Source organism: Poecilia latipinna, unplaced genomic scaffold (genome assembly GCF_001443285.1).
Source record: "Poecilia latipinna isolate Pla-1442-1.1 unplaced genomic scaffold, P_latipinna-1.0 Scaffold1140, whole genome shotgun sequence".
NCBI classification, from domain to species: domain Eukaryota; kingdom Metazoa; phylum Chordata; class Actinopteri; order Cyprinodontiformes; family Poeciliidae; genus Poecilia; species Poecilia latipinna.
The window spans coordinates 95,784-119,440 of record NW_015113756.1 but is presented as its reverse complement, the minus strand read 5'-3'; the positions used below and the strand labels follow the sequence as shown (position 1 = coordinate 119,440).

The following is a 23,657-nucleotide window of genomic DNA, read 5'->3' as shown; positions in this document are numbered from 1 at the left end:
CACCCATGATTATAAGACATGGCGTGACAAGTAGCATAACACCGCTTCACTTTTCATGTGTGTCTTTTTACAAAACCTTATTAGCTTCCACCATTCCTCAGCCCAGTATCGAAGAATCACTGTTTTTCATTGCATTTATGAAATAATTCTGCACATAAATTTTTTTATCAAAAAAATTACTCATTACTTAATTTCTACTGAAATCCACCTCAATATATTTGACTTTTTACACATATGACACATAACATATGCATTGTCATGCTGCACATGCGTCAGTAGGCAGTGGATGCTTGTGCTCCTGTGTCATCTTGCTTTATTTTGACTTTGCAACATCACAGAACACAAGCTGCATGCTAACCCAATCATTACGACACAAATGGGAACATCAGAATCTGGAATCTATCTGCAGTTTTGCACACAACAAAAAAGAGAGAACAGAGAGAGAGAGAAACTGAGAGAGAGAAAGAGATGGGTAGGTTGGGGGGGACTGGCCAATTTGTCTCCCTGTCCTTCCTTCTCCTCTAATGTTTGCATTTCTCTCCTGTTTTCCGTCTTTCTTTCTTCATCTGACAGATAGAAGCATCGGGGCGGACATTGGCCTTGTTGAATATATCAGACACAGACTTCCCCTTCCATTTTTTTTTTTTTTTTTGACTAATTGGGAGCAGCAAGGCAGCTACAGCTCAGGCATGGCCCAGACGTTGTGACCCCATCTGATTCTGCCATTGCTTTCTAATTTCGTCCTGCATTTCAAACACTGGCTGGTGCTGGCCCACTTTTCTGTCCATGTGTCTGTGATAAAATACCACATGAAAGAAGCAGAAACCAAGGAGGAGCCGGGGGAAGAGCAAATGGATAGACCTCCACTTTTCAGTTCGCAGCAGCTGCAAGAATTGACTGTAATGTTGTGACCTTTTTACTGCTGCACACACAAACATGACCTCATAGATAGTTTGTTCATATTCTTGAACAGAAGGGGCTTCCTGTAATAAAGTACAGCTACCACAAATGCACAGCAGAGAGGTTAATGCATAGTTCGCACTCAGAGTAACTGCACTTCATAAACCTAAGGCTTCACTGTACGTGTTAGTAGGTTGTCTGGTTTTGGTTGTGAATAACTGCAATAATTGCAATTATTAACACAATTAGTAATCTATATGAAAATTACTAAGTAGGGGTACCTAGATTATCGAGAAAATAGCCAATTATTTCAGTGTCAGCTGTTATTTACATGCATATTTACCAGGGATACGTAATGACTAATCAGGAAATGAACCACAGAATGATCAATATTAATATCACAGTCCAGAATCAACATGTATGCTTAAAGATTAATGATTGCTTTGAAAGGTTTTGTTGGTGAGGCCAATTAGCTTTAAATCAATTTAGAAATTCACAATCCTTAGCCACATTTAGCTTAGTTGCTATTAGCTTCAAGAAAACAGAACATTTTAAACATTTTTAGGGCTATTTTTTGTAAAAGGGAGAGGAAAACACCCATAAAAGAGATAAGCTCAACCTTACTGGACTATTGATTGTTTAAACACTTGGAATAAAGTTTTAAGAGTCCAAACTCTATGGTTAGCTTTAGCTACAGCACACATGAACTTCTCCATGTTAACATATACTGATATCAAGAGATGCACAGGCCAGATCTTTTCTGAGTAATACTGATATATAGTTTACTTTAAAGATTTCACTTGCTGAATCTCATTAGAACTTATTTAGATTTTTATTTTACTAAGGACTAAATCCTATGAAAGAAACTCCTGGAGGTTCTTGGATAGAGTTGATCATTTTGAAGCCATTAGAAAATTAAAGAGTTTACAAGGTTTTCTCCATGTATTCATCACCGCATTTGTACCTGACTTTTAAAGTGATGTTTATTAAAGTAAAAACGTATATAATGTTAGTATATGCAGTCAGATTCTAGATAATTTTCATTCTAGTTGATTTGTTAAGTCATCATCCTCATCCTCATCATTTATTCCTACAGTACCTGTGATGCAGAACATTTTATTTTAATGCAGACAACCTGATTTAGGATATATTATACGTCAGCTTGGGTTTGGTCTGTAATGTTTCGAACAAGTGTAAGGCAGTTGGAATCATTCGCTCTATAAATTAGTTATTCAGACTGTAACATTTGTAACGCACCTTTTGGCTGTCCTTGTTTCTGTCACCTTCCTCTAGTCCCTCCTTGTCTGTTTCAATCAGTCAGACCTGTGTTGAATTATTTCTCCCCCATGTGGTTGTAACTTGTGTGAGTTTCCCCTAAGCCAATCTGTCTTCGTTCATGTGACAAGAGGTCAAGCATTCTCTGGTTTTAACCTTAAAGCACTGGACTGGGGTATTCCTTTTTACTCTAGAGCTTTCTCTCAGACTCGGCATTGTGAAACATTCAGGATCTCATTTTGTATTTCATATCCTAACGTGTAAAAAGTCTATTGTGTTTTCAAACAGTGTGCTTCACTTCATACTTTTAGACCATACATTGGTCCAGATTTTTGCCTTTTTTGACGACATGATGTGAAACTAGCACCTCCAACCCTCATTATTAAAATATTGTGCTATAAGCTCATATAATTCATACCAAGTTAAATTTACTATAGGTTACACTGTTCTTTATTCTTTTTACTGAAGAGTGTGTCTTACAAAATAACTGTCTGATGTGGAATTCCCTTTACACATTTTGGACTTTGCAGTAATCTCCACAAAAGTCAAGAGAAACGAATTTGTAATTTATATATTTTCTCCAAAATCAATTGGCAGTAACTAAAGTCAAAAGGAAGATGAGAGATGTTCATGCAGATGAGCTGAAAAGTGTTAATAAAATAAATTACCTGGGCTTTCTTAACACCTCAGCAGAGTAAAAGGTTTATTATCTCTATGCCACTCTCCATTGATGTAGTAATAATTATTTCAAAATGAATACTGAACTGGTGGAATATATTGTAGATGGATATACATTTCCATAAGTCAATATTTATATTGAAAATGTCTATTTTATTGGTTTCTGCGTATGATTTTTTTTTTTTTTTTTTTATCAGATGTTAACTGTAGTCATCAAAATGAATAAACACTTATTACATGTATAAATTTATCTGTCATGATGATGTACAATATGAGTTTTAAATTCATTAGATTAACTGAAATTAATATTTAACAGTGGCACAGTTGGTAGTTGCTGGGTTGAGATACTGACCAGATGCATAGAGTTTGAATCGTCTCTGTGTATAATTGTTCTTCCACAATGGTTTTTACCCATTTTTGCCTTACATTGTTTTTTTATTCAATTACAAGAATGAGCTTTTTCAGCAAACAGTTGAGATTAATGGAAATGGGGTCAGGAAGAATACTGTAACAGTGTTGTGCTAAACTGGGCTGGGACTTTTCCGGGCTGAGCCCAACACAGCGTGGGACACGTCTAAGACAATTTCAATTCTTCATGCATTTCAATTCTAAATAATTAAGACAAGATTTTTTTTTTAAACAATGGAAATGGTAATTGAAACTGCTTTTTGTGTTTCATTATTAGCCATGTAATACCAGAGCCAAGAGCTAAAGACTCATTAGAATTATGCATTCATTTTGCTCTTTTCAGTTTTTTTCATCAGTGACGCATTTAGAGTGCAGACTTTAGTTTGAGTATTTTGCTGCTTTTAAATTGAACTGCATTTGATCAGCTCAAAATAAAAAATACACTTATATGAGTCAAAATGGTACTGAATGATTTTAAGCTAAAGACAGACAGTGGTGATGTTCAGAATCTTTAAACGTGCTCTAACTCTTTACTCAGGCTACAAAACGATGCTAACTTCAGCATCGTTTCATTCACCCTCTGTCAGTCATCATCACAGACTTGTGTCAAAGCTAACGATATTAATGAAAATGTCTGTTTTAACAATCAGCAGATCTATAAGTTTTCTTTGGATCTACATCCATAATACCAAAATCACTTGATGATTTCTGTTCTGAGCAGCTGGGTTTCAAATGAACAATGATTTTCTGAATAGAACATCAGATCTCACAGAAAAAAAAAAGAAAAAAAAGAAATGAAACAAAAACAAAACAAAAAACTCCTGCATTAAACCTCTCAGGTCGTTTTGGGGGACAGAACCAACTGCAGTGATATTTTCATAGAAGCAGCTTCTGCATTGTAACCCCTCTCCTTTGTAAGAGACACACACTGGACAGGCCGGTGTCATAGCACAATATCTGCTGAAATAAGTTAGAGGCTGACAAACTCAGGCTTAAATTTATTCTCTGTGGGAGCAGCAGAGTTGAAATGCTTCTGTTACTAAATAAAACTACAGTAATCTTTATCTAGACAGCCTGCTAACAATCGTGGGGAGTTCTATTTTTTTTACTGTATTTACACTTTATATCTTTTTTAAAGTAGTAAATAAGTTAAATAATTGAAAAACAAATTAAAAATAAAATAGAATATATATAATACATGTATTGTGCATAGGTTTTGGAGCTGATTGCTTTGTATTTTCTGTGGTTTTCAGCAGGTCATGTTTGTATACTTTGACAGCACTATTGATTTTTGTTTGTTTCAAAGTTTTATTTTTGATTAACATTGCAGAGGAACATTGCAAAAGTCTTGTCTTGAAAACACACGCACACACACACACACACACACACACACACGCACACACACACACACACACACACACACAAACATTAAATAAAGACGTCGCAAAGAAATTCAGAGCTGCATCATGATTTAGGTTGTCATCTTTGCAGGTTTTTACTAAAATGTTCTTTGAAGCTGTTTGTCGGTCTACTACTGTTGGTTTTTTTGTATTATCACAGATCTGCCTATTAGGGTTTTTTGCTTCAGTTGTTCTTAGATCAGACTTGAATATGCTAGACAAAAAAATAACCCTTCCTTAGAAAATTGTCAAATTCTGATTTAAACCCCCACACACAGCAATAGTGGACAAAGGCAACATCTGCAGTCATGTCATTGTTTCTACATTATCACTATTTGTCAAGCTGAAAAGTACTTGAAAACACCAGATTTTACACCAAACTGTGAGAAAGCAGAGCAGAGGCATGGGAAACACTTCATTTTTACATGTAAACATGGACACAAATATGAGCGTCTTTGACTATTTGCCCCATTCATAACGAAAATAAAATTGTGTAAATGTTTTTTAAACAACCAAAATGAAAACTAGGCCTAACTTGCCCTACAAGATTAGAACAGGATTACCTAATGTGTTGGCGACTTTGAGTCAGCAGGCTAGCTCACCCTGTGCTGTCTGTCACTTTAGCTAACCTCATGTGGAGCCAGCTGGCTTCTGCACACTATCCATGTCTTTGTGATGTTCTGTAGTCGCTGGCCTTGGGTTCACAGCTGAATGTGATGCGACTAGCCCAGACAAAACCTTCATTAACAATCACTTCTCATTTCTCACTTTTTTTATCCTCTAATTAAACAAGTGAATCATGAATATCAGTTAAATAATGAGAAATTGAGTTTAATGATGTGTGTTTGTCCTTTGTCTGATTGTTGTGCCCGATCAGAGATGTCACTTCTTGTTTTTGCTGCCACCCTTGGCAGCAAAATCTGAAGTTTATCTTAATTTGTACTGATAGTTTGCATGATTCCAACAATGGTATAGTGTCATTGCTTAAAATGTGATCAAAATTTGCTATACTTGTTCTTCAGTTTGAGTGATATGTCAAGCATATATTATTTTGTTAAAAGTATTGGATCACTTTCCATTGTACTCATGTGAAGTTGGGAGAGATCCTGTTCCATTCCACAGGAAAAGCTGCAGCCTGCCCTCTGCAGCTGCAACAGCTTCAGTCCTTTTGGGAAGATGTGTTTATTGGAATATTTGATCATTTTTACAAAATTTAGTCTGTAAAACCTGTTATAGGGAAGGAAGGCCTGGCTTACAATTCCTTCCAGAGGTACACTACCACATCCCAAGTTTTGCTTTGTGTTTGACAATGAAAACTCATGTTATGAAGCTCTCCACACACTATTCTTCAGCAAATCTGAAAGCCATATGGAGTCTAGAGGCCTGTTGCCACACTATGTCTCAACATATTTTGATCACGCTTTGTGATTTTATGTGACCTACTACTTTGTGGTTGAGTTGTGCTATAACCCATTTCCCTCCACTTAGTGGCAGCAGATTTCTTTTGTCTTCCAGGTGCCATTTAAAAAAAACTGAGTCTTCAACAGCAAAACTCAATGGTAGATACGTTTTTTTTTTATTATTGGTGTCAGATGTATTCACGTGAATAAAATTTTCCTGTTGTAGTTGAGAGAGAAAGAGTTAAAAAAATCTGTCTTGATCCAAGGTCTTGGAGATTTTTTTTTGCTAGGTCAAAGGTTAAACTGTCCCTGTTGCTGCTCGTCAGATCATTTTTTTCAATAAGACAAAAGGAATCTGCATTCATAGCTCCTTGATGATCTGAACATGTGTGAATCAACATGTAGCACTAAATGATGCCTATTATATTAAGAACTCCTGAGTGTTACTAATGCTACATATATGCTTTACAGCATGTTGTTAACCTGTAAAGCTCTGCCCTCTAGTTCTCTTCACTGACTACATAATGATGCAACAAAAGCAGAAGGTTGTTTTTGATAACTTTTTCTGAAACCTCTCTGTTGAGGCTCAAAAAGATTAGATTGATGTTTTTGCCTGGCACTGTCTGCCTGTATGATCCCCATGCAGTCCTACCACCCACTTGTTGACAGGATGTGAAATGAGGTCATGGGCTCATCACCATTCCTCGTGGTCTTTTTATTTTTGGTGTTTTTGTTTTTTTTATTAATTCACAACCATATTCCTAATTGACTGTTTATTTAGGAATTATTTTCAAATTTTATGTAAAATATTATTAAAGTTAAAGTTTGTAGTAAATTTCATCACATAGAAAGAAAAAAAAATAAATAAATGCTTTAAAATTCTTGGGGCGGCTGTAGGGAGTTCAGTGTCTGATGTAAGGGGAGTTATAGCACCCCCTAGCGGCGCCCTGGAGCTGTGACTGCTACCCACAAATAATTGATGTTGGAATGTTTATTCTTAATAAAATTTCATGACTGGACGTATTGTACATGTATCATCATATCCTGGTACCGAATGCTTGTGAAGGCAGTCCGCATGCTTGATGGTTGACTCTATACCCAGGCGGCCATGGAAATTATTGGAACATCTGGATTCAATGATTTGGAAAGAGTGAGAACAGTTTTTGCATTACAGGTAAATCTTAAAAAAATAAACGAATAGCGTGAAAAAGATTATATATTTTTTGTTACTCATTTCACAAAGTGAAACTTATATATTTAGTGTCATTACATATAGAGTGAAATATTTTAAACCTTTACTTCTTGTCATTTTAAAGTGGCTTACTAGAAAGTAAATCCAAAACATTAGTGTCTCTGAAAATTACAAAAGGCATTAATTTTCTTCATGATACTCAAATTTTTATATGAATGTATGTATTAAGGCCAAGAATGATCCCACATTTTGGCAGTTTTACATTTTAGAAATCACTTTGGGATAGTTGGAGGGTAACAATGCTATAAAAATATTATCAGCTGGTTAATTGAAGAAAAATCATGTTACTCAAATTGAATTATTAAATTTAGATGATCCTGGGGTTCAGCCAACTTAAGCAGATTTTCACATCGATTGCAGCTTGTATGTAATATTTCTTCTTTTATGGTACACAAAGAAAAAATTTCGACAAAACAAAAGAGTAACATGACAAATAGAAGTATACTAAAATAGGACTTTCTAGAGCAGTAAATGCAACCTGTTCTATTGATAGTGTGCCCTGACCAATGTAATATGTAGCTGTTTTTTTGACAGTTTTTTTTTTTTTTGTCATATTTTAGTAAGTTGAAATGTATGCTGTTTGTGAGCTTGAAATTAAATAAATTAGGTAAATCGTTTGCTGGTAGTAATAAGTCAGGTTGTTCAGAAAAGAGTCACCTCTTCAGTAGCTAATCTAGCTAAGCCTTTGGCATGGACAGTACCTCAATAAATAGGTTACTAATCTCAGGGTGCCGGTTGCCATCTTTGGCATGATAATGACATGGTAATGACCAGTCAGCAGCTATTCCGGTTCCTGCAGCCAACAGCTGCTTATTACCCAATCCTAGCTTATCAGTATCATTGGCTAGATCAGTGGCTGTCTATAGAAATAATGTAGCATGTGCCAGCATCTCATGAGTTTTAATTTTTTCCAGTAGCCCATATAATGACAATTATAGTAATTCCCTCCATTGAATACTTGCATAGTGATGGATCTCAGTCATCAATCATTGCACATAGCTCAGGTTTGCATGTCTCCTTGTATTGAACTCACTTTCTTCCCATTATAGCCAGCAGTTTATTAAGTTTTCTTTCCTCTTACACCGTCACCAGAGTGTCCAGCTTCATGCTGACCACATGGCCGATCCTCCAGATCAGCTTATACAACTTGGGTGTGTCTTTCTTTGCTATGCTGTTCCCCCTGCACACCACAGTGTAGAAGAGGGCATTGACTACTGCAGACTGGTAGAATATCCACAGGAGTTTTTTGCAGATGTTCCATAGCAGCCTCCTCAGGAGGTACAGTCTTCTTTAGGCCTTTCTATACAGGTAATATGTGTTGTGTGTCAAGTTCAGTGAATGTGACATAACTCAGAGTGATTACAGAAGTCTAAGGTTTGTAAGAGGAAGAAGAGTAAGGGGAGCTCGGTTCCCCACAGTGCTCCTGTGCTGCTGATCAAAGTGTCGGACTTGATGTCGTTCACCCTGAGGTGCTCCGGTCTGTCGGTGAGGTAGATGAAGATCCGAGCCACCAAGCAGGAGTTCACATGGATCCTGGTCAGTTTTTGCTGCAGCAGAGAGGATCTGGATTTGGTTTGAAGTGTAAAAAGTGTTCAGATACGTTTTATCTATAGTTTATAAGCTTTATACCATATCAAAATTCTGTCAAAACCACAAGACATATTGTAGATTTTTATGTTTTCTGAGTCCAATTCAGTCCACGTATTTCCCTTGCTTTTGTTTCCTTTCTTGTCAAAATGAGTTGAAGAGGTCTAACTTTAGACTTTTGATACATTTCCAAAAAAGAAATGTGGACACATTTTTATCCTATATATCTATGACCAATTTAAACATCATTTTGATTAACTTACACACAACAGTACTCATTATTTATTGCTATTCTTTTTTCAATTTATAATTCACAGCTCTGCCAATCACCTGGCAGGAACCCAATACATTTTGGCAACTTGACATGAAGATGACTTGCTAAATTTCAAAACAAGCATGGTTGTTTGTCGATCACAGGCCAATCCAGGTATTTAAAAACAAAAACAAAAAAAATCATCCAATGCATTTTTCATACACAACTGTCCTTAGACAATTCAAAGTATGGTCTGAAAATAAGAAATATCCAATGAGTGGCAGGTGTGTTAACAAAAACACTCCATTGCTGTCAGATTTCAGAGGAGAACAAGCAGACTGAACAAGGTATGTGGGCCATTTCTGGACACATAACATGTCGAGCCTTAAAGTGGATGGGCTACAGAGGCAGAAGACCACGCTGGGTGTGTCTGATATCAGCTAAGACCAGGTCATTGATTGGAAATTGAACTGTAATTGGTTGGCAAAATGTTGTCTAGCAGGAAGAGTCAATTCAGTTTGCATAATCTTGGTAGTATGGTGAGAACTTGGAGCAAACAACATGACATCATGGATCTATACTTCTTTGTTTCAGTGGTTCAGGGTGACAGTGGTGAACATGAACATGAAGCTGTCAGTGGGTTCACTGTGATGCAAAGGCCTTCGCAGTAAGCAGAGCTCAACCCAATAGAGGAGAACTGGAGATTCATGTGCAACCAACAAATCTGCAGTGAGGACATGGACCAAAATCTATACCGCAAAGAATTAAGGTAGTTCTGAAGACAAAAGGCGTTCTGACCCTCTACTACAGCAGATGCTGCCAGTGAGTGTACGTCAGATGAAACCAACTTAGTGAAATACTGTAAAAAAAAAAAAAAAAAAGAAATCTGAAGGTGAGCGTGTATATATGTTATGTCCCAGCTGGAAGCCTGGCACCAGCCCTCTCTTTGAAGTCGTTTTTCATCCAGCTGCCGTAGTGCACGCTGCAGAGGGACGCAACAGGGTAGGGGAGGTGTAGAGGGTGGGATGGATATCAGCTTGAAAGATTGCCGCACTGTGAAAAGAGACAAATTTTGATGTCACGCAGAGCTCTAATAGCCAACATTTGGTTGTTTGGACTGCTTACATTATTTAGGAGGTGCGGTGACTGTTTGTGCAGCGTTGGGATCTGACGCAGGCAGAGAAACTTCATAAATAAGCCACAGGAACAGACAGTTGAAGAACCTGCTTCTGCATGTATGGTCTGGTGGATCCAACAGCAGCCCGGGTAACTGCAGTGGGTGTTGATTCATCACTCACACAAGGCCCATCTTGGTGATAATTATCTTTGTCAAATTAATTACAAGAGTAAGTGTCAGCATGACAATGCCAATAAATTGCACTCAGATGACCTTGATTAATCAACAGAATGAGCTTTTGGGCAAATGCCGGGTGCATATGGATGCTCCCCTCGTAGGAAATGTCGCCTTTAATGCTCATCGATTTTCATGCTCATATCTATAATTCTTTCTTCCTGACTTCACCGCTTTCTATTCCAATCGTATTTAACAAAAAAAGTTTTAAAAGCAAAGATGTCCATCTACAGTGCGTGTTTTCTACCATGTGTAATGATTAGTTTTTGAACATTTCATCAATTCTATTACGTTTTTACCATTAAGTGTTTTATTCTGATAACAGATATTTATGTACCTTTCACAATGAATGGCAATAGCTTAAACAATTATCTTCCTTTCTTTTTCTTCAGAGCAAGAGGTGAATTGTCAAGCAATATACAGCAGAAACTGTATTTTCTAAATTGGTTATTTTTGTTAAGTGGCAGTAAGGATGCTAGCCTTAAAGTATGTTTCTCCTAAATACAAATAATATGGACAATGATAGTATGGAAAACACCAAATCCACGTTGACTGAACATGTAAATAAAGTAAAAGCACTTCTGGCCTCTTTCTTTCTAGAGTTCTTCTGTGCTGTCCATGAAAGAAGGGCTTACTGGGTAGGAAGTCATATAACCATAAAAAACAAAAAAAAAAAACAAACAAAAAAACACTATTCAAAGTGCTAGAAAAACTAGATAAGTTCTTACACATTAGGCCACACCACACAAAAAGAGGAAACCACAATCAGCATGTGTCTTTAATTACAACCATTGTTCAAAAATCAGTACTATTTTAGACATTATTCATGTTTACAAAGTGTGGTGGGAGTACAATGACACTCCAGACTTGAGACATGCTGATAGCAGGTACTGACCACCTCAGTAGCTTAGAGGGTAACACAATCTCGGAGGAGGAGAGCACCTCCAGCACGCATGGAGGGAATTCATTGTTTCATAATTAATTCATATGCTGTCATGTCCATATCTTTCATTCATTAATTTTTCATGTAACACCCTGTTCTGCTGCTATTTTGCCATCCGGAGCACATAATGCTGGCTGCATTGTTCCCCCACCCCCTCCGTGCCTCTGTTACACCACTCTGTAATATCCCATATCTGACTTAAAAAACTTGCATAAATTATAAATGTTTACAATTTTGCAATAATGATTCAGTTTATTTGCAAAAAACCTTACATTTAATAGGTGTTTGTAGGAAGTATGCATTTTAGTTATTCACATATTCCAAATCTCTTTCATTCTCAATATTACCCATTGCATACTGAGAGAAAAACTAACATATATGTGTTTCATCTTTCAAAACTTAAATGATATAAAATCGTAGTTTGAACATTTTGTTCAATTTTTGTCGTTCCAAATACTTGTTTGGAATTTGCAGAGTTAACGCTGGACTGAAATGTCTAAACATTTTGGTTTGACAAAGTAGCTGTTTGTGGTGGATTGTGTTTCACTTAGACATCTTCTCTTCTGTTCAGTTAAGTGTACGTTCTCCATTTAATAGCCTCACTTAGCATGTCACTGTCGTAAATATCTCTGCTGTGTGGTAATTACATTAGCATGGCTTTTGTTTATCAAATTAGCAGCCTATATAAAGAGATAGGGGGTTGGTGTTAAGCTGCTGTTGATTGAATACGTCTGTCATGTATGCTCTGTACAGTTGTTTTTGTTCCGCATGGGTCATAAACAGCAAGGTCTCCTGCACTTGTAACATTAATAGAAATAAACAGTCACCTCATGTTGAGTTGTATTAGTGTTTGCTTTTTGTTGGTTTTACCTTGAACACTGCACCCTGATGCTGAAGTTGTATTTTCTCGCCGGCTCCTCAAGCCACCTCGGCTGAACCCGCATGTCTATTTCATGTCTGTCTTATTGCTGAGATCATTAGCTACGTTACATTTTCTCTAAATAACTGCTGTTGACATGGCTTCTATGCTTGCCAGGTACTGGCGCCTCCGGGTAGTCATTAAAAGCACATGCAGCGATTCAGTCTACACACACAGAAATGCACATTGCACATCGGACTGTTAAATGCTGCCTGCTCTGCTAGGATTGCAGTAAATATACTACGCTTATTACAAAGGCTCTTTCTTAGCAGTGTTTTTTTTTTTTTTTCTGTTTACTTCATGGTCAGTCACATCCATTTATTGGTGCAGTGTTTAATCATGCGTACTGGTTCGTTTCTGTCAGTGAGCGATGTTTTCTCGGCCTATATTTGCTATAACCTTTTTTCAATTTTTCTCCCATTTGATTGGAAATTACCATGGAAGCGTTATGAAATGATGCTACAATAACAAAGGCTAGAATCTGAGTTTTGTCTGCAAATAACCTCCATTTGACCCCATACAAATGACTCCTTTACTGCTTGAATTTATTATTCATTTCATCCTGCGTAATAATGAAACTACTCAATGATGAAGCTTTACTGGACAGGATGATTTTTCCATCTGTCCACATGATTAAAAAATTCAGTATCTTTTGTTTTTTTCTTATGTACTTGTATAAATGTTTATTTCATAACTTACTTCCATTGTTCTACCTTTTATTGATACTGAATTTATTGATATTCAGTATACATATATGTTGTATATTAGCAAGTATCAACTTCCTTGTTACAAGCTAAGTGTATATGTTGTCTGCGCTGGAACGTCAGCAGGCCGCCTCGAGAGTTTTTGTTTTGTTTCTTTTCTTGCCTTGTTATAATACAAGACAAGGAAAGGCATTGATCAATAAATGATGCATTCACAAATAAAATGCCAGACTTTACAGAGATCATAGGATCACTTAATCAATCACAGTCTGTGAAGTTAAAACTGACTTCGCTACATCAAGTCACATGCTGACAGCAAACAAAAAGTGCTTTGCTAGACAATTTTGTGAGATGTTGGTAGATCCCCAGAAACTCCTATCTTCAATTATTGAACACTCACTGAACTGACCACCCTCTGCACCACTCAAGATCCACACAGTGTGTTGCAGCCAATGAGATTTTGGTCAGAGTCATGCTCACCTCAGTTTCAAATCTTTCTCTAATTATTTGTTTGCTTATTAAATTATTTGTTTGATCATTCCTCTGCCTGGTCTGCATTGTGGTTCCTTCTTTTAGCGGCTAATTGAGAAAAATCTTATCTTTCAAGCAAGATCATAGCTATGTGACTGGATAGTGAGGACTTAGATTTAGATTTAGTAAAAAATACACCAAGTTGTCCAAGAATATTTTTCCCTTTTTTGTCCTAACAAGCAAACAAGTGTTTTTTGTTTTTTTTTTGTTTTTGTTTTTTCTGCTGGCATTGGACTCATTAATTTGATATCTTTTAAAACTGGATGAGAAAAATGGAAAGGTGTGGCAGGAGGTTATGTTTTGCAATAAACTGAAATCCTGAGTTCATCCTTAGTTCACACATAGCTAGAACAAATGACAGATTTTAGAAAAGAAAAAAAAACTGTAGGTAATTTCCAATCCCTTTGTTAAGTGATATTCCTTTTTCATAATTTTACTATCCTGTCTTTTTTGTTTTCCTGGATTCAGAAGCTTTGTGCAATGGATTTATGATTTTCATTTCAAACATGTTCAGGAAACATGCAATTTTATTAAAAACTGAAGTGTCACCTTTGCAGGCGGTACCTTCAGAGGTTCTTTACAGGTGATGTTTGTTTCAATAATTTCTGATTCTCACACAAGAGAAACTGATCTTCCTGATGATGAACGGGGCAAATAAATTATGCAAGCATGCTTTTGTTTTTGCCTTGTTTTGATTTTTCACACTAATTGTTGCCCTTATTGTAAAATAATTCTGGGCCTCTATTGGTGTGAATTTATTTCAGTCTATTTTAGAGAAGTGAATAGAAGCTGGGGCCTAATTAATAAAGCTTAAATGTAGTGAGCATATTTGTTTATACAAAAGAGATGACTTCCGTGACCCTGTGGGTTTTTGTGTGTGGTTGTCACGCGCTGCGCCATAGGTTAAAAAGGAATTAGCTTCTGGTATTCTGTGCCCTTCCTGCTTCTATGTCAGCAGTTCAAGCCGCAAGTCCAGATAAAACATCGAAGACAAGCAATGACAAGACAGGGCCATCCAGGGCCACTTAAAGCCAATAGTACAGGGCAGAATATAAGGCCTTCCATCAGCTACAATGATATTAGCCTAATTGTAATGAAATAATCTAATTCAGGAGCCAGCTGGGCTCACCTCTGCAGATCACCAACATGTGAGCACACCAGTGGAGAGCAAGGGGAAAGAGTATGTTGTGGCAGCAGTTTGTAGCATGGCACTTTGAGATAACAGAGTACCAACGCAGTTTTATTACAGAGAAATCTTGTCTCTCCTTTGGATGGTTTTTACCACAAGAAAGAAGTAAGTCAGATATTTTGTGGTGGAATGTCAGATATCTCCATAATACACACTTCTATATATCTCTTTCAACTAACATAGAGTTAGTTTTACAAGACTCTGACATAGAGGAACATGTTTAGAGAAAGATTTGCATTTCCTGTAGTAAATTAGGTTTCCTCATCTACGACCAAATCTAATATGTGTTTTCTTACAGCGACATAAAATAAAAGTGTCCCATTTTTTTTTTTTTTTTTACATCAGCAAACAAAATTCTAATGCCAAAAAAAAAAAAATAATTTGAGTAAATATAAAATTCTGACTTGCTTTCTTCTGCAAAAATTGTTTTAACTAATCCACACAGGAGACCTGTTTGAGGTCATACCCCAATGTCTCCTAAGCTCTCAGATCAGGACTTATGACTGGGTCATTCCAAAAGCTTCTATTGTTGTTGTTGTATTGTTTTTCTTGAGTGATACGTAGATGGAGACATACTGCAGTCCTGAAGGAGGGAAGCAGCCACTGAAATGCACACTAAAACCTTCCTCTTTGGTTGTCATTATGATGTTTTGTTTCGAGGGCTCACATCTTCCAAAAAAAATGAATTATATTTTTCTTAATATCTTGTGAATCATTCAGTCGTTTCCTGGCAAATGTGAATTGGGCCTTTGTGTTCATTTGAGTCAACAGTGGTTTGGGCCTTGGAACTCCCTCCTGAATGTCATTTTGCCCGGTTGCTTTCTTTTTGTTTAATCTTAAACACTAACTAGAAAGAGTCAAACACAAACCACCAGAGCTTCAGATGTTGCTCTGACTTCCCTTGTGTCTCCTGGATGAGGTACCCTTGTGGGTAAAAGCGCTCGTTAGTGATCTCTGAAGTGCCAAAGTCTTAGGAATGGCTTCGTAACACTTTCCAGACTGATGGATGTCTGATGTTTCTCTTATGTCCTTAAAAGTATTTTGATTGGGAAGTTTATTGTGTCTTGAGATATTTTATTGTACTTTACGTTGCCAGGCAGATCCTTTTCAAAACATTTCTTGATTCTTTGATTAGACCTGTGTGTGGCTACTAAAATTTATTTAACTCAGCTTTTGTGGTTAATTCCAGTAATTAATATAGAGATTTAAAAAGGCGAGAGGCGGGGTACATCCTGGACAGGTCTCGCCCGGAACGTTAGCTGGAGATAGGCACCAGCACCCCTCCCGACCCCACTGAGGGACAAGGGTGTTCAGAAAAGGGATGGATGGATGGATTTAAAAAGGCAAGTAATTACTTTTTTTCACATAGGGACCAGATAAGTTAAGATAGTATTTTTAACCAACTGAAATCATGATTTGAGAACTGCATTTTATTTTAATGTTATATGTCTGATATTGAATTTTTTTTGTTTTTTCATGATGATCTGAAGTATTTAGTGTGGGTAATTAAGGAAAAACAAAATAAATCTAGAAGGATTCTAAAACTTTGCACGGTGTTACATATTTTCCACTTTTCCATACCATACTTAAGTATTTATGTCTATGACTGGATAATCTTCATCCTAGAGAAGAGAACTTGAGGATTTCAGAGTTAATGTAGACCTGTGAGCTACATTACATCTCCAGACTTGAGTCAAACTTGAGTTCCTGGACTTGAGTATAATAAACAGTTCTTTTGTCATGTAAATAGGAGTAAAAGTAAGCAATTAAATGTGGCCCTCTGGAGGAAATGATTAATTGCTATCCACTCTAAGGTACCATATTGTTATCAATGAAAATACGCACAGCAGTCAAGGGCTCTCTGTGAGAGTTCTTAAAAGTATGTTGCTCAAAAGAAATTAACAGCAGCTTCTAAGTTTGGATTTTTTTTTATGTTACTATTGAGCAGACATTTTCAATAAGTCACAGACTTAAAGTTTGACAGAGATGCACAAATTCCTCTATTACAGGTTGAGTTTAGGATATTTGTTGATCTTAATGATTAATGACATTTTTAGCTTTGTATTAATGACAACATGGTTATCCTTTAAAGTTAAACTGGTGAAATATAACTTGACCCATGGCAGTTTATTCTATATTATTCTTTACAAAAAAAAAAAAAAGTTTGGGGTTCTTTAAAATAGGAGCAAGTCCTGTTTATTTTATTATGGAATTTGAAAATTTTAAAAGTATTAACAAATCTCTAGTTTGAGTGATCATAAGTGCAAACTGACATTTTTAATAGTGGACAAAGTATGAAGCCTTGTAAATGTAAAAATTAACATCATTAAAATACCTTATTGTATATGTTAGAATGTGTTTTTGATAAGATAAATATGTTTAAGGCTCATGTATTAATTTCGACTTTAGGATATTGACTCGAATCCAAAGCAAGACTTGCAGCAATCCGACAGGCTGTCCAGACAGATTGGATTAGATATAAGTCTCTCTTCAGAGACTTGAGACTTGACAAAGACTTTAAAGAATTTGAAGATGGCTTGAAGTAAGAAAACATTTCTTGAGAAAATGTCCTCTTTACACTCATTTCTAAGCCTGTGATGTGTTAAATTAACATTGTTTTGCCTCTTACAAAAAATAAGGGAGTTAAAATAGAGAATTTTTATGAGTCCTATTTTTTTCTGAAGGATCAAAAGGCTGTTTACTTTTTCAGAAAGCCCTGGCTACCATTTGGCAGATGAAATGAGGCCTTTACATCAAACAGTCTTATGTCACAAGCTGACATTTATCCCTGATTTTTATGGCTTTGTTTAAATGCGACGTTTGTCTCAGTCCTGATCTGCTTCACTTTGTTTGATTTTGATGCTTTTTGAACTCGACCTGCCTTCATGCTTACCTGTTGTTTTGAAATGCTTCCGTTAAAAAATATAAAGAATTATGAATTACAGCATTATGTTAGATGAAGTACAGAATGAACAGGAGAAAAAGAATATGAGCATGTGTAACAAGGGGAATAATCTGGCATTAGTGACTGGCTAAGAGAAACCAAATCAGGATATGAAACAAGAGCCCTATCTGCACGGGATGAGCATTATCATGTAATAAATACATTACTCCGCAATGTCTGCTTTTTATGTGGCGCGCCTGCAAGGGATAACCAAAGACTGAGATTTTGCTGAAATTTACAGACATCTCCCAGATATGATGTTAACACGCAATTTCTTGTTGACTCGAGGAATGACATGAGTTCATGTTCCATAGCTTGGTGCTGTGTCACTGCTGGCTGTATAACACAAGGCTTCAAACAGAAGAAAATGGTTCTTAGCACAGTGCAATGCATGATGTGATTCGCCATTTGCATCTGATTTTGCTCCTTATGTTCAACCCGTTCGTGTCAAAAAGGTTTTGCTGCGGGTCAAAAAGGGTTTCAATGCACTCCAATGCAGCCTCCATTCTTGGCTAAAGGCAAATAAAAATGCACCCAAGAAAACAAAAACTGCCTAATTGCGTTTTTGATCCTGCCCATTTCTGAGATTCACATTGGATCAGTATTATCACAGGGGCTCAGAGTTCAGCAATAAGGCTAAAGTTTTATTCACTGTATTGTTTTAATCCTCCCGCCGTTTTAGCGTGACGCTCAGGAGGAGCGCGGAGAATGTCACGGTCGGACAGCAACTTGGAAGAAGCGCACACAGGGTCAATGTTACTCTGGCAGACTGTGCACAGAGTAAAACACTGGTAGGATCTAAACGAACTCATCTCTTAAGACTGAGAGAAGGTTAAGGTTGAATCGGACTGTAATTGAATCTAAATCACACTATGCGATTAAATTTAGACTGGATTAGAATAAATAGTACTGGTCTGAAATTAATTAGGGATTCAGATGGATGTGAATTTAGACGGGCAAGAGGACATGATTATTGACATGATTGTCTGTCTTCTGGTTCTTTATGTTTCTCTCTCATGCACTTATTCTCTGTCCATGCTATGACCAGCTTTTGCTTTCTAAACTTTCTAAAGGATTATCTGTTGAGAATGTAAAAAAAAAAAAAGAAAATTATTCAACAATAATAAAAAAATGTTACAAAATAGAATATAGAGATGGGGAAATAATAGACTCATATGCACAGAAAACAAGGACTAGAAACAAAACCTGGATTAACAACAAAAAATTGTTTCCTGACTGAGATTTAGATGAACACCATGCCCTCAAGTTTGTTTTCCTGGGATTCTGCTGAATAATGAAATGATACTGAATAATAAGGAGATGTTCTCCTTGACTCTCGATCTGGTTAACTTGACATTGTGCTGTTCACTGTTGACCCCAGTCGTTCACACAAAACAAAGACTCTGAGCTCTTGCCATAAACAAACCTGTTATTTAAAGACAAAATGCAGAAGATATTTCCTCAGATTAAAGTTAATTAAAAAATAAGGCTGGTGTTACAAAGTTAAAGCACTAGATCTTCTTTGTCAAGTCACCATTTAAGTGAAAGACTACTTATTCTAAAATTAGACATCATTTTGCAGCTTATTGAGTGATTGTACTTGTACCTCTTCATGTTATCTTTGATTTATTGGTATTGTCATATTTTGGTTGAATAGGTTTACTCTTTTTCTAAGTTTGACTTTGAGTTGCCTCAGATTTTCCTGGAGTATAAGATAAACGAAATGCACTTAAAACTGAAGCAGTGACATGAACGTACACATTTTTATCTGAGTGCATATTTAGCCTCACAAGTATAGCAAAATGCATGCTAACGTGACAGAGGGTCTATGTTCAGTTGTGCTGTTTTGCATGTCATAAATGACTCCCAGCAGGTGCCAGCTTGCCTCACAGTCCTCTGAGGACTTCTCGAAAATTATTGGTTAATTGCCGCAAATGATAATACCACACAATGAAGGGAGCACCTAATCACATGCTTAACAATAAGGCACTAACCAAAAATGATTTGTCTCCTCTTCATCATTTGCAGAGGGTCATAAGCTAAATGCATATTGATGTTTTTTGCATGGCTGGATTAGAAGGCTTGTTTTTTTTTTTTTGTTTGTTTGTTTTTTCATTTGTCAGCACAAATTTTCTGGGCCTAAACACAAGCTCACTGTGTTCTTTACTGAGTACACCTTGATATTATAAGATTTGTCATTTATATTATTTAGGTGCTATGTGTGTCCTACCTTACTGCAGTGTTTGTTCACACTGTGAATCACAAGTCCAAGAAGCCCAGATGCTTGTTCACTGAATTATATACCAAAACCAAAAATGTTTGTTTCATGCAGCTGAACCTAAAATGTGAGCTAGTCTTCTCTTAAATTAAAATGTAACATATATATATAATTTTATGTTTTGATACATTTTATTCATTGGTCTGAATGGAATAGTGGAATAAACTGACTAACTCTTTGGTTACCTAGCAACAGCCTTTTGAGTAACTTGTGGTTGCCTAGCAGCAACCTGTTGAGTAACTGGCCCAGCAGCACTTTAAAGTTTACCAGATAGCTGCTTAACCAAGAAATCATTACTGTTCAAACTTTACCTTTAATAACATAAAGTTACCTATTTTTTAAAGTGCAATCAGTAATACTTTTATAACAAATTTATATCAGTAATGATTTATTGGTTAATGTCAAGTTGTCATAACAAAGACATTTTGAATAATGTCAACTTTGTATTAAAAGTGTCATAATTTACCGAATGACGCTTTATGACAACAGTCATAAATATTCATGAAGGCTTATTCATGTTCATGACAGGTGTTATGTCATGTTAATGAAAGTGTCATGACAGTCTTATTCACCCCCCTTCAAATAAAGTGTTACCAATAAGAATAAAACAACAACGCAGAGAAGTGAAAACTGTGGATGAAACGCAAAACGTTCAATCAGTTCGTAAAAGTTTTTGACATTCACAACAAAAAACTAATCAATAACTATTGATGTTAAAAAAATTTTTTTTTAGCTATACCATCCAGCCCTTAGAAATAATGAATATTCATTACATTGAAACAATCCAAAGAAATTGTGTTTTATGAACACACTGGTTAAACAGTGAAACAGCATGTAGTTTAAAACACATTTTCCCAGTTGATATATCTTGAGCTACTTCCAGATTACTACACCCAGATTAACGTACACACTGTTAGAAAGGGAAGGAAACTCTATCTGTACAAAGCCTACAGCATGATGCCCTGGGAGCATTCCCATTGTGCTGGAAGGTCTCAGTGTGGCCTTTCAAGATGGGGTGAGATCTCTAACAGACAGATTATCTGGGGACAACAGGCAGCCTCTTCTTCCATTCACATTTTTGTAGGAGCAGGTGCAGGAAGTGAATGATGCAGCAGCATATAGAACCTGGCAATTGATGTACCCTTATGTCCTGGCACACAGGGGAATAGTTCCTCTCCATGGAGTAAAAGAGAGGGCATTATGCTGTCTCCCATGAGACTGACAGGTCAGCTGGGACCAAAGCAATGCCATACATAACCTCTGGTTGTAGCCTGTGTTGCTAAAGGAGGAATTCCCCTTTTGGGAAATGTATTTGCTCGGGGGTGACAAAGCCTTTGTGGGTTGGTTCCTTGTTTTGCCCATGTTATGGAAAAAGTCCTTGCCCTTAACTCTGTGTAAGTTTTGAGCCACTCATACTGTTGCTGTGAATGGCTGTTAAAAGAGTAAATGATGCACACCTACCACCACCCACGTTCAGGTTTGAGGATAATTAGTTTAGGTTAAGAATGTCCTACAAATATTTCTGAATGCAGGTCAAATTTGCATTTTATTCTGTAAGATGGTACACATTGTAATAAGACTACTCTTCTTCTAACTGTGTCTAAAACCCGAAATTATTGAAGGCCATTTCAGGAAAACATCTGCAATGGCTCTAAGATAGATCTGTTGACCGCGTTGACTTTAAACGCTTTGTTGGGTTCAGTCCTTGCAAACATGAGAGATTCTCTCAACTCAATATGGATAAAGAAAAACAGAAAATAAAGAGCATCTAGTTCATTTCATTGTTTGTTTGTTTTTTTACTGAGACCTAGCATATATATATATATATATTTTTATTTAATTATTTTTTTTTTTTTTTTTTTTTTTTTTTTTTTTTTAGAAAAATGTTTATTTTTTTTCTAAAAAAAAAAACAATTCTTTCTAATTTTTTTTTTTTTTAACTTTTTTCAGAAAAAAAGACAATTTTTGTGTTTTTTTAAATGCTTGATTTTGTCTCAGGCTGCATTTTTGCTGCAGTTGGCTTTTTTATATTAAGATTTTATAAAAGTGCTTCTTTATGTCATGTTTTACTCACCATTGTATCGGCTCTAAAAATAGATGCCAACCTTCTGAAATCTGTGCCGTGCACCTGGTGATGCTGTGTTTCAGAGAGGATGTTGGTTAATACCTCAGTATTGACTGACAAACTGGTGACTGCCCAGCAACAAGCACATTCATTAAACAGTGGATATTAGGATCAACAGGATAACTGCACAGCCTTGTGTGAATCGATAGCTGTAGAGGTCATGACGGTGTATGAGCGTGGTATAAATGCGTGTGTGTGTGTGTGTGTGTGTGTGTGCGTGTTTATGTGTGAGTATCATCCAAAAAAAAACATTTCCTAACGCATCAATATCCTCTCACCTCTTTGTCTTTCACCTAGATGGTTTATAAGCCCTGGCTGTGTTCTCAGTACTTCCAGACCACCCAGATACACTGCAGCAATCGAATCCCCTGTGGCCAGTACTGCCTGGAGGTTCAGCAGCGCTGCCCCTTTGTCCTCCCTGACAATGATGATCTCATTCATGGAGGCAGCCCAAGTTTTATATGCACAGGTAAAATTTACTAATTCAGGTTTTTTTTTTTTTTTTGTCTGTTTTACCCATGTGTATATCTGTGTTTGTAAATTTAATGTTGTCTCAAAACATACAACTACACTCTTTATAATACACTTACATCTTGCTCTTGCTGTTTTTATGCAGCAGTTTGCCAAAGTACAAGCCTAATGTTAGCATGTTTTGCACAGTTAAGGTCAGAATAGTTACTTCCCCGGATGAAATCACAGAAAAAGCTCACTATTTCCTTGGAAATTACCATAATAAAACTTCTCATACTTGCATTGCCTCCAAAGAAACCAAGACTAAATCTTTACAATTCTGTATATGCTCTATGTATTTTATTGAAGTGTTTAATTGTAACTAGAAAACTGAAAAAATTTGCAATAGTGTGGCCTCTCTGTGTAAATAGTGTTAAAACAAATGGCAACACACTTGCACTGAACTGACTGCAGACAAAACTTGCAGAATAAAATAGTTATTTTGCTTCAGACACAAAGAGTTTTTTAGCAGGTCACACAACACGGTCAGGCCTCAAGCTGCTGCAGCGAGCCTTTCTCCACCACTGTGAACCTCATTATAAAGAGTGAAAAAAGCTCAGATTCTAAGAGGAAATCAAGACACAACCAACAAAACAATTTACAGCTGGAATACAGTTTTCCAAGCCGGCCCTAAGATAATAGATGCTACTGTTAAAAACTGGCCCTGCAAATCAAGGCTGCGTTTCACCAGGGATGAAGCTACACAGTCAGAGTACACACCAGCTACAGGTGTTTTACCAGAACTAATCGTTTAAAAACACCATAATCTAAACCCTTGAGCTAAAACCTGGTGTCAGACTGGAACACCAAGTCTTTAAAACATTAACAGGATTCTTGCATTCAATTTTAGCACTATTTTAATATCGCACCAGATGAGCTAAGAGTCTTATTGTTGACAAATACCAGTATACAAAATTAGCGGTTTATAGCTGTAACAAACGTTTTCTTTATCGCCCCCCCCCCCCCCCACCCCCAAACCCAACACCCCCAACCAACCCAAACCCCCTTTT

The 23,657-nt window shown here is 36.6% G+C and overlaps 1 protein-coding gene across 1 annotated transcript in view; it reads left to right on the top strand.

Annotated features, from left to right (window-relative positions):
* nalf1b (NALCN channel auxiliary factor 1b) overlaps positions 1-23,657 on the top strand; it is a 90,802-nt gene that overhangs the window by 62,361 nt on the left and 4,784 nt on the right. Inside the window, exon 2 of the mRNA XM_015052849.1 lies at positions 22,435-22,606. Within this exon, the coding sequence (XP_014908335.1) occupies positions 22,435-22,606 (172 nt within the window). The remainder of the gene's footprint in view (positions 1-22,434; positions 22,607-23,657) is intronic.